Here is a 14,467-nt window from a genome sequence, read left to right as displayed (position 1 = left end):
AGATAATTTAAAGGGCAAGCTCAGTTTTGGGACGCACTCTGGACACCCTGGAGGTAATAGTGAAGGAGAGAATTAAAACAAAACTGAGTGCCATTCTGAACAATCCTGCACATCCTCTCTCTGATACACTAACACTGAGTACTTTCAGCCAATTAATTATTTAGCAGAAGTGTGTCAAAAATGCTACTGGGGCTCCTTTATACCAACATCAATACGTTTGCATAATGTCTCACTGTGACTGTGACAGCCAAGTCAAAAATTTTCCATTTTCTTGCTTTATAGTCATCCAGTGTATGTTCAGACCAAAGTATGTGTGTATATTTAGTTATTCACTTACTTATCTACCTATTTATGTATTTATTTATTTAAAAATCGTCTGTAAAAAGCCAAATTTCCTCTTTGGGACAAATAAAGTCCTATTATTATCATCTACAACTACCATTACTACTATTACTTATTCATCAAGCATGATTTCTACAGGACACATTATCCTTTTTTATGATTTGTCTTTCTGTGCTTGTTGGATCACTTTCTAGCAAATCTTTTCAAAATCCATAGAACTGAAAATAATTCGATATATTTAACACTGATAAAACATAAAAACATAAAAAACATAAAAAAGATAAAATTAAATGATTTATCTTATAATAAAAACTTACTTTAGAGTACACATAAAGGTACCATTAAAAGTTTATCAAAAATTGATGGCGTATTGTTTTAACTCTTTTCAAGAGGGAAACCTTTTTATTTTGTGGGAATAAATAAAGGGGGGTCATGTCACGTGACACCAGTTACACTCCGCCCCATACATACGCCCCGCCTTCTCTTCTTCACGAGCCCACCCAATTCTCACGATGTTTTGAGAAGGCCGAAATCCGCCATCTTGAGGAGCTGCAGGAAGTTTCCGTCGGGAAGAAACAAAAACACAGAAGGAGGAAATAAAGCGGACGGAGTTGTAGAAAAAATAACCAGGCCCGAAGAAGACTGGGGGTTAAGTTGACTTCTTGAATAAAAGCACCGTCTCTCCAAGGACCCCTGGCCCGGCCGGAGCCAGAAACCCGCCGCCCTGGAGGGCCAGCGAGTGACCATGTCCGGCGGCTCCCTGCGACGCGAGCTTCGACTGCTCGAGTCCATATTCGACCAGACGCATGAGCGTCTGCGTATCATTAGTGCCCGTGTGGACGAGTTGACCTGCGAATGCATCACCGAAGCGGGTGGCACAGTCCGGGTGCACTGTAATATTACGGTAAGACCCAGGCCCGTGCGGGAGCTGCTCAGGAAGAACATAGCTTGCGTTTGCCGTACAGCTTTAGGTCGGCCCGTCCTAGGCGCTGTATTCTGAGCGGGGATGGGATGTCCACAAGTAGATGTTCGTGGCCAAAATACCGAGGATTTTAATCTGTACCTGTAAAGGTTGCCCAAGCATAGTGTTCGCATCAAGTGTTATTTGCGTAAGATTAGGCCGGAGTGAGTTTTGCTGGTCGAGATGACTTTTGCCAAGTGTTGTAGTTCTGGAGTTTTGGTCAAGATTCGTAAAGGTGTTCTCTTCGTTAGTTGGGAGGCCGTTGTGGCTCTCTTGAATAATTGTGGCAAGGTATGGAATGCCACAGTATTGCAGTAGGGGTAGTTGTGGTGGGTAAAGAGCGCTGCATTTTTGTTTTTCAAAACACTTCGTTTACCAAAATGTAATTTGGTTGTTGTATCCATCAGTGGAGGAATAAAGATTGTAATTAACTTTTAAAAAGTATGGTATTTTTAATAAATCAAGCTTGTATGGGTTTTAGGTTTTGCTTTGTAACAACACTTCAACTTAACTGTGGGCACTTTTATTTTGTAAACACAGCCCTTAAAATACGTTTTTAATAAGAAAACAATGTTGTGAACTTCGGCTGCAGAATTTAGATTACTTTCTAGTCCTCGTTTTACCTGTAAGACGGTTTTTCTGCTCACGTACGATATCCCCTTATGTTGCTAGTTCAGGTTCTTGGAGCTTGTTTGCTGTTTGTATTTTATAATTTTGTGTTGCGGGGAACCACAATGATTTGGGGGATTAGTGTGGTTAATATGATGATGCAGTTGCTGTCATGAATTCACGTATGTACTGCCGTCTAGGTCTAGCTTAAATGACTGTATGTGCTGCTCACCTCAGCCGCATTTTAAAAGATCTTGTGTGTGTTTTCCCACCAGTACGTGACTTCCCGATCGTTTAATTCTGATACCAGTTTTATTCAGTAAACACAAGAAGTTAAAATATACGATATGTATGAGCTTGACGAACATACACACCAGTATATTCTAAATTCTTGGATTAGCTATTTTAATATTAAGGCGATCATAAATAACTGAAAGTGAAACTGCATCAGTTTACTTGTGGCAAAGATATTTTAGTAAGATGGGTTTTATTATAACTTACTAGTATGTATATATAGTAAGTAAAGTTATAGTTTGATGTTTACTTTTAAATTACTCATAATTGTTTTATTAACTCTTTAGGAATCTTACCCTAATGTGCCCCCAATATGGTTTGTGGACTCTGATGACCCCAGCTTGGCATCTGTTTTGGAAAGACTGGCAGATATTAAGAAGGGGAACACATTGGTAAGCTTTTGATTAAACAAAATATACTGTGCTACCTTCTCATAAAGAATAATTGAAGTATTTCAATTTTTTAACACCATGAAATAATTACTTCATGTTTGCCATTTTAAAAAAGTTTAATGAAATATGTTCTCTATGTGGGTTCACATCTTTAAATTGGTTTATTTCGCATTCACATATGTCTTGGAAAAAGACTTGTAAGCCTCCTAACAACAAACATGGATCTTTTGAGTGACCTAAACCTATTGTAGCTGTGAATGGGCTTATGAGGAAAGCCCATTAAAAACTACATTTTGTTTTCAGATTTTAAGCCACAATCCACATGACAATTTTTTGTTAAGGGAAAAGTGGTGAAATTGTTTAAAGAATGTTAACAGAATTGTCCTTTTAAAAGTCATGCTAACAGGTTTTTATTTTTATGAATTTTACTTCCATGTACAGTATATGCAAGTTGGGTGATGGGGTCAAAAATTTGCTTTTGAGTTTTCATATTCTGATTTTGTTCTATTCATAAAGTTGAGAAAAGTTGATTTTAGCTAGGTGTCTATCGGTGTCCGTGTAAACCTATTCACAGTAAAATTACCTCTTTTTCAGACAAGTTGATCATGTTTGATTTGTTAAGTTTCCAAGCGTATTGTTTTTGGTTCAGCACTTATTTCTGTATCCTTCAAAAATTGTTTGCCCCCCCCCCCATATGATAACCCTGTTTCATTTAACCGAGATTTTTGATTTCTGTTGATTTAACAAAAAATGTTATCTTGATGTTTTCTGGAATTTTGTTTGACGATAAGTAGACAATATTTTGCATCCTATAAAAATGTGTTTGTAAAAGGCATACAATTTACTACCTCTGGCTAGCTGATTTCCCCTTGTGACTAATAACTGTTGCTTTCAAATGATATTAATGGAAACAAACTAGTTATACTCCATTCAAACGGTGTGAATGTGTATCTATGTATGTGTATATGCGTGTGTGTATATATAATATATATATGTATATGTGGAAATATAATGTGTGAGTGTGTGTATATGTATGTATGTGTGTATATGTATGTATGTGTGTGTGTATATATATATATATATATATATATATATATATCTCTTTCATTGGAAACAAGTACAGTGAAATGTTACAAATGTCATTAATTGTTGATTGAATATCTATTGCAGTTTTTTGTAAGCATTATACCTAAAACTATTAAAGCAAACATTAAGTAAACTTTCCAGAAAAAAACAATTCCTGAAAAAAGTAATGCATGGACCACTAACACACTGAAAGGCTTTGCTTAAATGCAAATCATGAATGTTGGGTTTTTGTGTAAATAAACTGCAATGTCTGTGATAGACAAACATGTCAATGTGCTCTTCCAAGAGACTTGCTATTTTATGCTGCAAATGAGCCTAAATACATACACCTAAGCAGTGTTGGAAGTATGTAAGCTGTGAAGGAGTAGTGCCACTGTTTATGCATTTGAGCACGAAAAGGTATAGTGCCTTGCAAGACTGCAGGAAAAAAAATTGTAAGGGATTTCTGCCAATTTCAAAGACGATACATTATGCATAAATGATCCACTTAGGCCTACGGTAAATGGATGTGAAATGAGTTTCTTTTACTGCAGTAACGGACACCGTTTAATTTATTTTACTTAAAAAAAAAAAAAATGAAGTTAAAAATACAAATACCTCGGCTTAATTTTTATTTTTTCAGTTTGCAGGCTTTTTTCTTCTTTTTCAAACTTACAATAAATTTTATCTGGTGTTCAGTAGTGCCCACATGTTGCACAATGTCTGTATTGCTTTATTGCCAAATGACCTTTCTGAGTCTGTCAATGTGTTAAATACAGTACAGTCTCGATTATCCGAGGTAATGTGGACTGAGGCCACCTCGGATAATCAAACTCTGATAATAGGAAGGCTTATGTGCGAGCATAAATCGTCCCATGCTTTCACCATCCTGTAAATAAGATCTTTTGTTTATTTTTTTAACACTCTCAGTAACACTTTTGCTATTCTCAAGGTCTTCCAGAAGATTTTTTTAAAAGTTGCCATCTATTGTTTTGTCTCATAGTCTCTAGTACACCTTGATCTTGATCACCTTGGCTGAATAAATGTAGTGACATTGAGCCCTGATGTCACCTAAAACTAGTTCGCTTTCGTTTTGATGGGATGGAGCATTGTCTAGTATTCAGAGTGCTTTCTGTGGAAGTTTTTTCTATTTCAGAAAATTTTACACTTGGAACAAAGTTTTCATGAAACCATTTTTTAAACAAAATTGCATCCAACCATGCACTTCTTTGGTTTCTATAGTTAACTGGCAGATTATTTAAATTAAATTTTTTTAAGCCTCTGGGTTTCTTTGATTTTCCTATGAGAGTTAATTTAAATTTATGCCTACATGATGCATTTGAACAGGCCAATACTGTGTCTCTTTCCTTGCTTCGCTTGTACCCAGGTATTGATTTTTCTTCTCTCGCTGCAAGTGTTTTGGTTATAATTTATGCCCATTTCATCACAGTTATAAGTTTGATCCATACCTAAATCTTCTTCCTCTTTATTCTTTGCCACTTTAGCTTCTATTTCCGTCTATTTCCTATTAACCTGAATTTTTCTATTCACCTTCTATTTCCTCAGTACAAGCTGACAGTTTCTTCCCAGTAATGTTTAACTGTCTAACTCCAAACCTTTTTGCCACCGGTCCAACCAACCAGCACTAGCTGTGAATTCTTCTTTCCCTTTGAAATGCTTATAAAATTCTAAAGCTTTAGCTTGTAATATCGGTCCAGAAATTGGTCTATCTTTTTCTCTCATCTGACTAAACCAAAAAAACAGTGCTTGTGCGTTTTTTCAAAACCTCCTTTCTTCATTGTTTTTCTTTCTGTATTTTCACATCTTACTGACTTTTTCTAAACACCATTTTTCAATTACCCCTCTTTTTCTTCCAGTCACCTACTGTCACTTCACCAACACCCAAGTCACTAGCCACTTTTTTTTTTTTTTTCTCCCTTATCCAAGCGCTTAATTACATACCACTTCGTCTTTAAGGGCATAACAACACTCTCCCACTTCCCACTCATGATAAACTTTACTTTGTGGCTTAAAAACTTTAAAACTTGAATAAAATAAATTTGTACAAAAAATGCAACTTACATAGAACTGCAGCCTAGTTAACACACTACAGCTGACGACTGAGACTGCGGGCACACTGAAGGCGATTTCCAGCGTTAAGTGGCATCGAGTGTTAGAGAGAAAAAAACAGACACTTTGTGTGAAATGCCGTGGCCGCACAAAGAATTTTAGGCAGTTATGGATTAATCCCATCCTTGTTAAAAAGGTAATCAGTTTGTGATGTTGTAAGGATGAAATAGTGCTATGAATTCCCATGTACAGTCTTGGCCAAAAGTTTTGAGAATGACACAAATGTTGGTTTTCACAAAGTTTGCTGCCTCAGTGTTTTTAGATCTTTTTGTCAGATGTTTCTACGGCATACTGAAGTATAATTTGAAACTTATGAAATGCGTGTAAAGGCTTTTATTGACAATTACATTAAGTTTTGTACAGAGTCACTATTTGCATTGTTGGCCCAGACCTCTGCAATTTGCCCAGACATGCTGTCAATCAGTTTCTGGGCCACATCCTGACTGATGCAGCCCATTCTTGCATAATCAATGCTTGGAGTCTGTCAGAATTTGTGTTTTTTGTTTGTCTACTTGCCTCTTGAGGAATGACCACAAGTTCTCAATGGGATTAAGGTCTGAGGAGTATTCTGGCCATGGACGCAGAATTTCAATGTTTTGTTTCCCTGGCCACTTGGTTATCACTTTTGCCTTATGGCACGGAGCTCCATCATGCTGGAAAAGGCATTGTTCATCACCAAACTCTTTTTGGATGGATGGGAGAAGTTGTTCTCAGAGGATGTTTTGATACCATTCTTTATTCATGGCTGTGTTCTTACGCAAAATTGTGAGTCATTCTTTATTCATGGCTGTGTTCATACGCAAAATTGTGAGTGAGTCCACTCTGTTGGCTGAGAAACAACCACACACATAAATGGTCTCAGGATGCTTTACTGTTGGCATGACACAGAACTGATGGTAGTGCTCACCTTTTCTTCTCCGGACAATCTTTTTTTCTTGATGCCCCAAACAATCGGAAAGTGGATTTGTCAGAGAAAATGACTTTACCCCAGTCCTTAGCAGTCCAATCCCTGTACCATTTGCAGAATATCAGTCTTTCCCTGATGTTTTTCTCTTTGCTGCTCTTCTTGACACGGAGTACAAAGAAAGCCAGCAGTTCGTCATGACATCAGACCTTTTGAGCAGCCTGAATTTTGCTTTCAGTATATGGACTAACTGTGGTGTAGGCCAGTATTTCTCAAACTTTGTTTAGCTATTGACTATGCAGTGCATGTGTAATATTTACATGCCCATTCAGCAATGGCATCAGAGTTTCACTTAACACTAGAATTACCAGAGCCTACCAAAAAACTCGTAGATCCATCCCACCTTAAATCGCTTCACACTTCTCCATCAGTGTCTTTTGTCCTCTAAATGTGTTAGTAGGCTGCTTGCTGCTTATCATCACATCCACCACTGCCGCACAATTTTCTCAGCTCAAATCTGTTTACCTGCGTGTCTGTTGCTTGGAGTTGTATAGAGTGAGAAGTCAAGCAAAATGACACCTTTTATAAGTACTATTGTTATTTAGAACACATGTATTTCGTTTTGATATTTGGACTTTAGGCTTCACACATTATAAACTTCATGTCTACATTTTGCCAATTATTACTAAAACATGATAAACATTTCTGTTTTAACAATGTGTTTACATAGATCGTTGTAGACACAAAACACACATGAAATGCATCTGTTCCAAATAACGATATAGTATTTATAAAAGGTGTCATTTTGCTTGACTTCTCACTCTATACAACTGCAAGCTACTGACACGCAGGTAAACAGATTTGAGCTGAGAAAACTGTGCCGGTGGGGGATGTGATAGCTGACTGCTTGCTGCTTATCGACACATTTACAGGACAAAAGACGCTGATGAAGTGTGAAGCGATTTAAGGTGGAACAGATCTACGAGTTTTTTCGTAGGCTCTGGTAATTCTAGTGTTAAGCAAAGTCATCACCATTGTGTGCTTCACTACCATTAGAACTGGAGTCTACTGTATATCGCAGTTACTGTCTGTTTCTAAATAACAGTCCTTACAACAAATGACTTTCTTCTTAACATGCTTTGTGTTGTGGCAGCCCACTTTCCACCCTCCTGCTGCCACAAGCACCATCAAGAGCTGCTGTGCATGGGAGACAACTTAATTTGGGAAGGGGACAAGTATGCATATCAGTGTCGAGCATTGAACAAACTATCTTTGGGAATAACAATAATGAGGTGAAAGAGGACACCATCAGTCTAGAGGATGGAATATTTCTATGGAAAAGGGATTTTTTTTTTTATTCAAGTAAAATTTGTATCCCAAGTAGCTCACTATGTCCTGGGGTGCAGCTTAGGTTAGCTCATGCATAAGTCTGGCCACATTAATTCTTAGTATTAACCGAAAGTGGTGTAGCAGCACCTTCAGTTCCCTACTTCTTGCAGCTTTGTTGCCTTTTATTGTAAATATTAAGTATAATTTTAAAGTCTCGCGTAACAAAAGAAACACTACGGCAGCAGTCTTTGTGGTGAGGGTTTAAGAATCGCAAGAACATTGAGAGAGTATCTTCTGGTTTACTGTCTTCGTTTGTCACAACACAAATATTTCCAGATGCCCCTCCATGTGCCCTCTTTTTCAGTTGTGTATTGCTGAAAACCCAAATGTAGTTGTAATTTCATTTTATTAACAACTGTGAGTAGATAGTAATAGGGCTACAACACGAGCCATGGTGAACTGGAAGTGCATTCGTAATTTTGTTTGTGCAATCAGTACCATGAAAAATGAGTAGTGAAGTAATTTTAAAATGTTTAAATCGATACTTAATGATATTTGGATACTATTGACAACCCTACAGTACTTGTGTGACTGCAAGTAGACAAAGTACTTTGGAAGGTACAATAATACATTGAGAGAATTGTGAGAAAAAATACATATGAAAATGGTTCAAGTTGGTGATGACAACACCACCTGTTGTAATGAAAACAGGCGGAATTCGTGTCTGGAAGGGCTTAATAGTAGAACCTCATTTGTCCTCAAGGCAATATTTAGCTTTTTACAGAACTCAATATATATACAGTACATACATTACTGTGGTCTGAACAAACACCAAAATGACTAAAAAGGAGAATCAAAACGAAAGAAAACATAGAACTTGACAGTTACAATCACAGTGAGGCATGCAGACAAATGCTGCTGGTATAAAGTGGCCCCAGTATCATTTCTTGCCACACTCTGCTGAATAATTCATTGGCTAAAATTACTCCGTGTTAGTGTGTCAGAGAGGGGATGTGCAACATTGTTTATAATGTATAATGGAACTCAGGTTTGTTTTATTACTGTCCTTTTAATTGGTTTGTTGATTTGTTGGATTTCTTGAAGTGATATTTTTGGCCAAGCACATTGTTGGTATTTCTGAGATAGTTGGTACTGCCCTTGTACATAATTTCAAATAGATAAATTACCCTGAAATGCACGATATTACATAAAAAATGAATACAAATGGCTCACAATGGTGATGCTGCAGCATCCCCATAAACACATTTTGATGTAATGTCTGGAAATTGTGTTCGCGTGGGATTAAACAGGCAATAAACATGGACATGGCCGTGTTATTAGCACTTTTACCCCTTTATACAATTAGTTCTCTCACATACCAGACTTTAAAAGCACATTGTTACAGAAACATCTTTAAAATGTTTGTTTAAATGGAAATATTATAAATTGTCTTGGAAATCATCAGTATGTTTGAATTTTTGTATTTGGTGTGTATTTTAAGCAGTATCTTAGTTATTAGGTCAAATAGGTTGGAAAAAGTTTAGAGTTTACAATTAAGACACTTCGGGTAGTTTATGATGCCATTCTTTATAAACCCTGTTCTGATATTACCCCAAGATTATAAACCCCCCACCCCCCTTTTGTTACACTGGAGGGGAATCCTTATCTCAGCCACACACTAAAGTTCAAGACCTATATTGTATTTTGATATTTATGAATGCCAGCACTTGTAATACTTAAATGATAGTTGGGTAACTACTTGATAAATGTACCAGGATTTTAAACCTCGTGTTACTGTTAGTATTTATATATTTTGTATTACAGAATAAAGGCACAACATTGCTCACTTCAAATAATGGAGGTATTTTAAATTTCTATTTTTGCTATAGTATCAAATAATCAAATATCGCAACATTTCTTTGGTATTGATACCTAATACAAAAATTCCAGTATCATGACATCACTAAAAATAATAATAAATATTTTTATATTGCCTTGTCTTTTTGTTCGAACCAGGAGAATTTCCATGTACAATTCAGGAATTGTATTTATTTAAAAATAGAAAGGCAAAACCCACACATACAAGCGGCCGTTATTCCCACTTTTATCCCAATAAGGAGTTAGTTCAGAAACAGACTTGTGCATGTTCCAAGAGTAAAATAAGGTTACTAATCTGATGAGGCATAATAATTTGCTTTGTTTTAACATTTGTAAGAGAACATTGTAAGATTATTCACTTTTTAATACAGTGTCCTACACTGACCCAATAAGTGAAGTGGCTTTGCATTCATTCTAACTGACATAAGCAATACTTGGTCACAGCCTTGGTCTTCCACAGTTATGCATATAGGAGTGAGTGATATGTAAGGACTAGCGCTAATGTCAGTAGTGGCAAATAAATGTAGAGACAAGATTCAAATAAAGTGGCTATTTGACTTCTATACACCACCGATGAGATCAGATGCTCCATTTGTTAGCACCAAAATAAAATTTATATAGTGTTGCTGTGCTTCCTCTCTATTAATATGACATGTACTTTGTTAATAGAAACACAATTTCCAAAACATACAGGTAGCAGTACAAGCAAAAGAGCATACTTCAATGGTATATACAAATCTGCAGGCCCTGAATTTCTTTATTTTTGATTTTGAGAAGAAAATCAATGTTCATTAGTATAACCCACAAATAAAATTACACGTCATATATTTTAATAGCATTACATTCTTCAACATACTATCTCACAGTACAGGGAACAACAGTCCAGTTAATTTTCTAATTCTGAATTCGTACACAGGCCTAAGCAACAAAATAATCTGATCACTCATATAAGAAATCTTGAAAACACTAACACAATGTCTGTTTTGAAATTAAGGATTAATGTAAAACTGACAAGTTTGATTTTATACTGGAAGCTTTAAAGTTGAGTCAAATGTGGAAAAAAAGGGGACAGATTTGGAATAATAAAACAACTTGAGTCTGTGACATTTTAATATTTGAATTCATTTGACTGTTCTGTTAAATATTACTATATTAATAGTAATATTACTATTAATTAATTAATAGTAATTAAGTAATATTAATAGTAATATTAATATTATTGTGAATTTCCCATTGGGATTAATAAAGTATCTATCTATCTATCTATCTATCTACTCTTCAGTAATATTTTGCTTGATCTAGTTAATGATCCAGTTAAGCCTTACAGTAACAAATGTTACACTTAACAGAACGATTCTCTGACAAACCAGAATTTAAAGCATGTTGTTACAAAAACAGCTTTGAAGAGATTGTCCATCCATCCATCCATCCATTTTCCAACCCGCTGAATCCGAACACAGGGTCACGGGGGGTCTGCCGGAGCCAATCCCAGCCAACACAGGGCACAAGGCAGGAACCAATCCTGGGCAGGGTGCCAACCCACCGCAGGACACACACAAACACACCCACACACCAAGCACACACTAGGGCCAATTTAGAATCGCCAATCCACCTAACCAGCATGTCTTTGGACTGTGGGAGGAAACCGGAGCGCCCGGAGGAAACCCACGCAGACACGGGGAGAACATGCAAACTCCACGCAGGGAGGGCCCGCGAAGCAAACCCGGGTCCCCAGGTCTCCCAACTGCGAGGCTGCAGCGCTACCCACTGCGCCACCGTGCCGCCCTTGAAGAGATTGTTTAAATGGAAATATTTGGAATTACACTTGAATTTATCAATTCCAGCTGTATGTTTGAATTTTTGTTTTAGTGTCATAGAATGAATATGTATGTATGTATATACACACACAGGTGAATCTCAATAAATTATCATCAAAGTTTATTTCAGTAATTCAATTCAAAAAGTGAAACTCGTACATGAAATATATCACTTTGTGTGTAATTAATCTAAGTGTTTCTTTTCATTTTGCTGATTATGGCTTATAGCTAATGACAACCCAAAATTCAGTATCTTCGGAGTGGTGTCACACTCCACTCAGCTAATTAACACAAAACACCTGCAAAGGTTTCCTTAGCCTTTAAATGGTCTCTCAGTCTGGTTCAGTAGGCCACACAATCATGGGGAAGACGGCTGATTTGACAGTTGTCCAGAAGACAGTAAGGAGGGTAAGCCACAAGAGGTCATTGCTAAAGAAGCTGGTTGTTCAGAGTGCTGTATCCAAGCATATTAATGAAAAGTTGAAGGAAAAAATGTGGCAAAATAAGGTGCAAAACCAACAGGGATAACCACAGCCTTGAGAGGATTATGAAGCACAGCCCATTCAAGAATTTGGGGGAGATTCACAAGGTGTAAACTGTCGCATTCCTTTTGTCAAGCCACTCATGAACCAGAGACGACGTCAGAAGCATCTTACCTGGGCTAAGGAGAAAACGGACTGGACTGTTGCTCAGTAATCCAAAGTCCTCTTTTCATATGAAAGTAAATTTTGCATCTCATTTGTAAATCATGTCCCAGAGTCTGGAGGAAGAGTGGAGAGGCACAGAATCCAAGTTGCTTGACGTCCAGTGTGAAGTTTCCAGTTAGTGAGGGGAGCCATGTCATCTTCTGGTGTTGGTCTCCTGTATTTTATCAAGTCCAAAGTCAGCGCAGCCGTCTACCAGGAAATTTTAGAGCACTTCAAGCTTCCTTCTGCTGACAAACTTTATTGAGATGCTGATTTCATTTTCCAGCAGGACCTGGCACCTGCCCACACTGCCAAAAGTACCAGTATCTGTTTTAATGACCATGGTATCACTGTGCTTGATTGACCAGCAAACTCGCCTGACCTGAACCCCATAGAGAGAGATGAGACACCAGACCCAAAAATGCAGACGAGCTGAAGGCCGCTATCAAAGCATCCTGGGCTTCCATAACACCTCAGCAGTGCCACAGGCTGATAGCCTCCATGCCACGCCACATTGCTGCAGTAATTCATGCAAAAAGAGCCTGACCGCCTACTGAGTGGGTACTGAGGCCAGCATTTCTGTATTAAAAATATATAATTTTTTTATTGGTCTTATTTAATATTTTTAATTTCTGAGATACTGAATTTTCAGTTTTCATTGGCTATATGCCATAATCAGGACACCGAAAAGAAATGTCACTCTCTTTGTAATGAATCCTATATAATACGAGTTTCACTTTTTGAATTGAATTACTAAAATAAACTTTTCGATATTATTCTGATTTATTGAGATGCACATATGTATATGTATGTGTGTATATATGTTAGTGCTGGGAGGTACAGTGATACCTTGAGATACGAGTGCCCCAATATACGAGATTTTTGAGATACGAGCCGTCACTAGGTCGATTTTTTTGTCTTGAGTTACGAGCCAAAATTCGAAATACGAGCCATCAAAGAGCTTGTCCCTGCACATTCCGAGGAACTGACGACAGAAGAGTTGACGGAACTACATACGTAGCAACATACGGAGGTTCTACAGGAGATCGGTATCACGGAGGAGGTTATCTCTTAAAGTGAGATAAAGGAAGTGTTTGCAATGTGGGAAAAAGTTTCGAACTTTAAAGAAAAGAAACACCCTGAAAAAATTACAACTGATCATACAGTGGCACTATTTAATAACATTTGCCTAACACCTGACTTTATTGAAAAGAAACTGAACGTGCAGCCGCGCTATTTAATGACACTTGCCTACTGCCTGACTTTACTGAAAAGAAACTCAATGTGCAGCCACGCTATTTAATAATCCTTGCCTAACGCCTGACTTTACTGAGAAGAAACTGAACGTGCAGCCGCGCTGTTTAATGACACTTGCCTAACTCATTTCAGAAACATTCTAAAGGGGAGGACTAAACAAAGCTCCTTGGACAGGTTTCTATTGAAACGCCCTGCGAATGAAAGTGATGAAAGCGTGGCAAAAAAGAAAAAAACTAGTGAAGAAAATTAAGTTAAGCAAAAGTGAAGTGAAAGAAAAAAACATTACAATATGCTAATCGGCTTTGCCAACATCTGTTTATTTCTTTAGATTCTCCGTTTTTTTTATTTTTGGTATGATATGGATTTTTCTTATACCGCAACACCGGTTTAAATAGCCTAAACGATGTTTGGAAGAAACTGCTACACCGCTAAACACACATGCAATGGAGTACATGCGTTAGTGGAGGTATTGAGCGGTGAACATGGACAGAGAACATTCTGAAACTGAAGCTGGAGCAGATGATAAAGTTGAACATGATGACAACTTTTTGCCGAAAAAAGCTGTGTTTGTTGTCTGGAGATACTTTGGTTTTAAAAGGTTGGATGTGGACCAAACCACTATTTACTGTAAATGCTGTTGAGGCAAAGTTGTCGCCGGAGGCGGCAAAACAAGCAATTTGCTGCACCACCTTAGCTGCAGACATGCTTTGGAGTACCAGTGCTTTGGACACAGGCTTCACACAGCCATAGGTATGTATTAGTTATTAAAATAATAAACAATTGTAAGGAATTGTAGAGTACAA

The 14,467-nt window shown here is 37.3% G+C and overlaps 1 protein-coding gene across 5 annotated transcripts in view; it reads left to right on the top strand.

Moving 5' to 3' along the window:
* The first annotated feature begins 846 nt into the window (after positions 1 to 846).
* Positions 847 to 14,467, top strand: part of LOC114642999 (ubiquitin-conjugating enzyme E2 Q1) — a 252,422-nt gene continuing 238,801 nt past the window's right edge. For 3 of the 5 annotated variants that reach the window (XM_051923255.1, XM_051923253.1, XM_051923254.1), the window contains exons 1-2: positions 848 to 1,246; positions 2,494 to 2,598. In XM_051923255.1, the coding sequence (XP_051779215.1) occupies positions 1,088 to 1,246; positions 2,494 to 2,598 (264 nt within the window). In that variant the 5' untranslated portion in view covers positions 848 to 1,087. Of the gene's footprint in view, positions 1,247 to 2,493; positions 2,599 to 14,467 lie in introns of all 5 variants that reach the window. The other 2 variants (XM_051923256.1, XM_051923252.1) reach the window with 1 other exon arrangement.

The sequence above is a fragment of the Erpetoichthys calabaricus genome, chromosome 2 (genome assembly GCF_900747795.2).
Source record: "Erpetoichthys calabaricus chromosome 2, fErpCal1.3, whole genome shotgun sequence".
NCBI classification, from domain to species: domain Eukaryota; kingdom Metazoa; phylum Chordata; class Cladistia; order Polypteriformes; family Polypteridae; genus Erpetoichthys; species Erpetoichthys calabaricus.
This window is presented reverse-complemented; position numbering and strand designations above follow the sequence as displayed.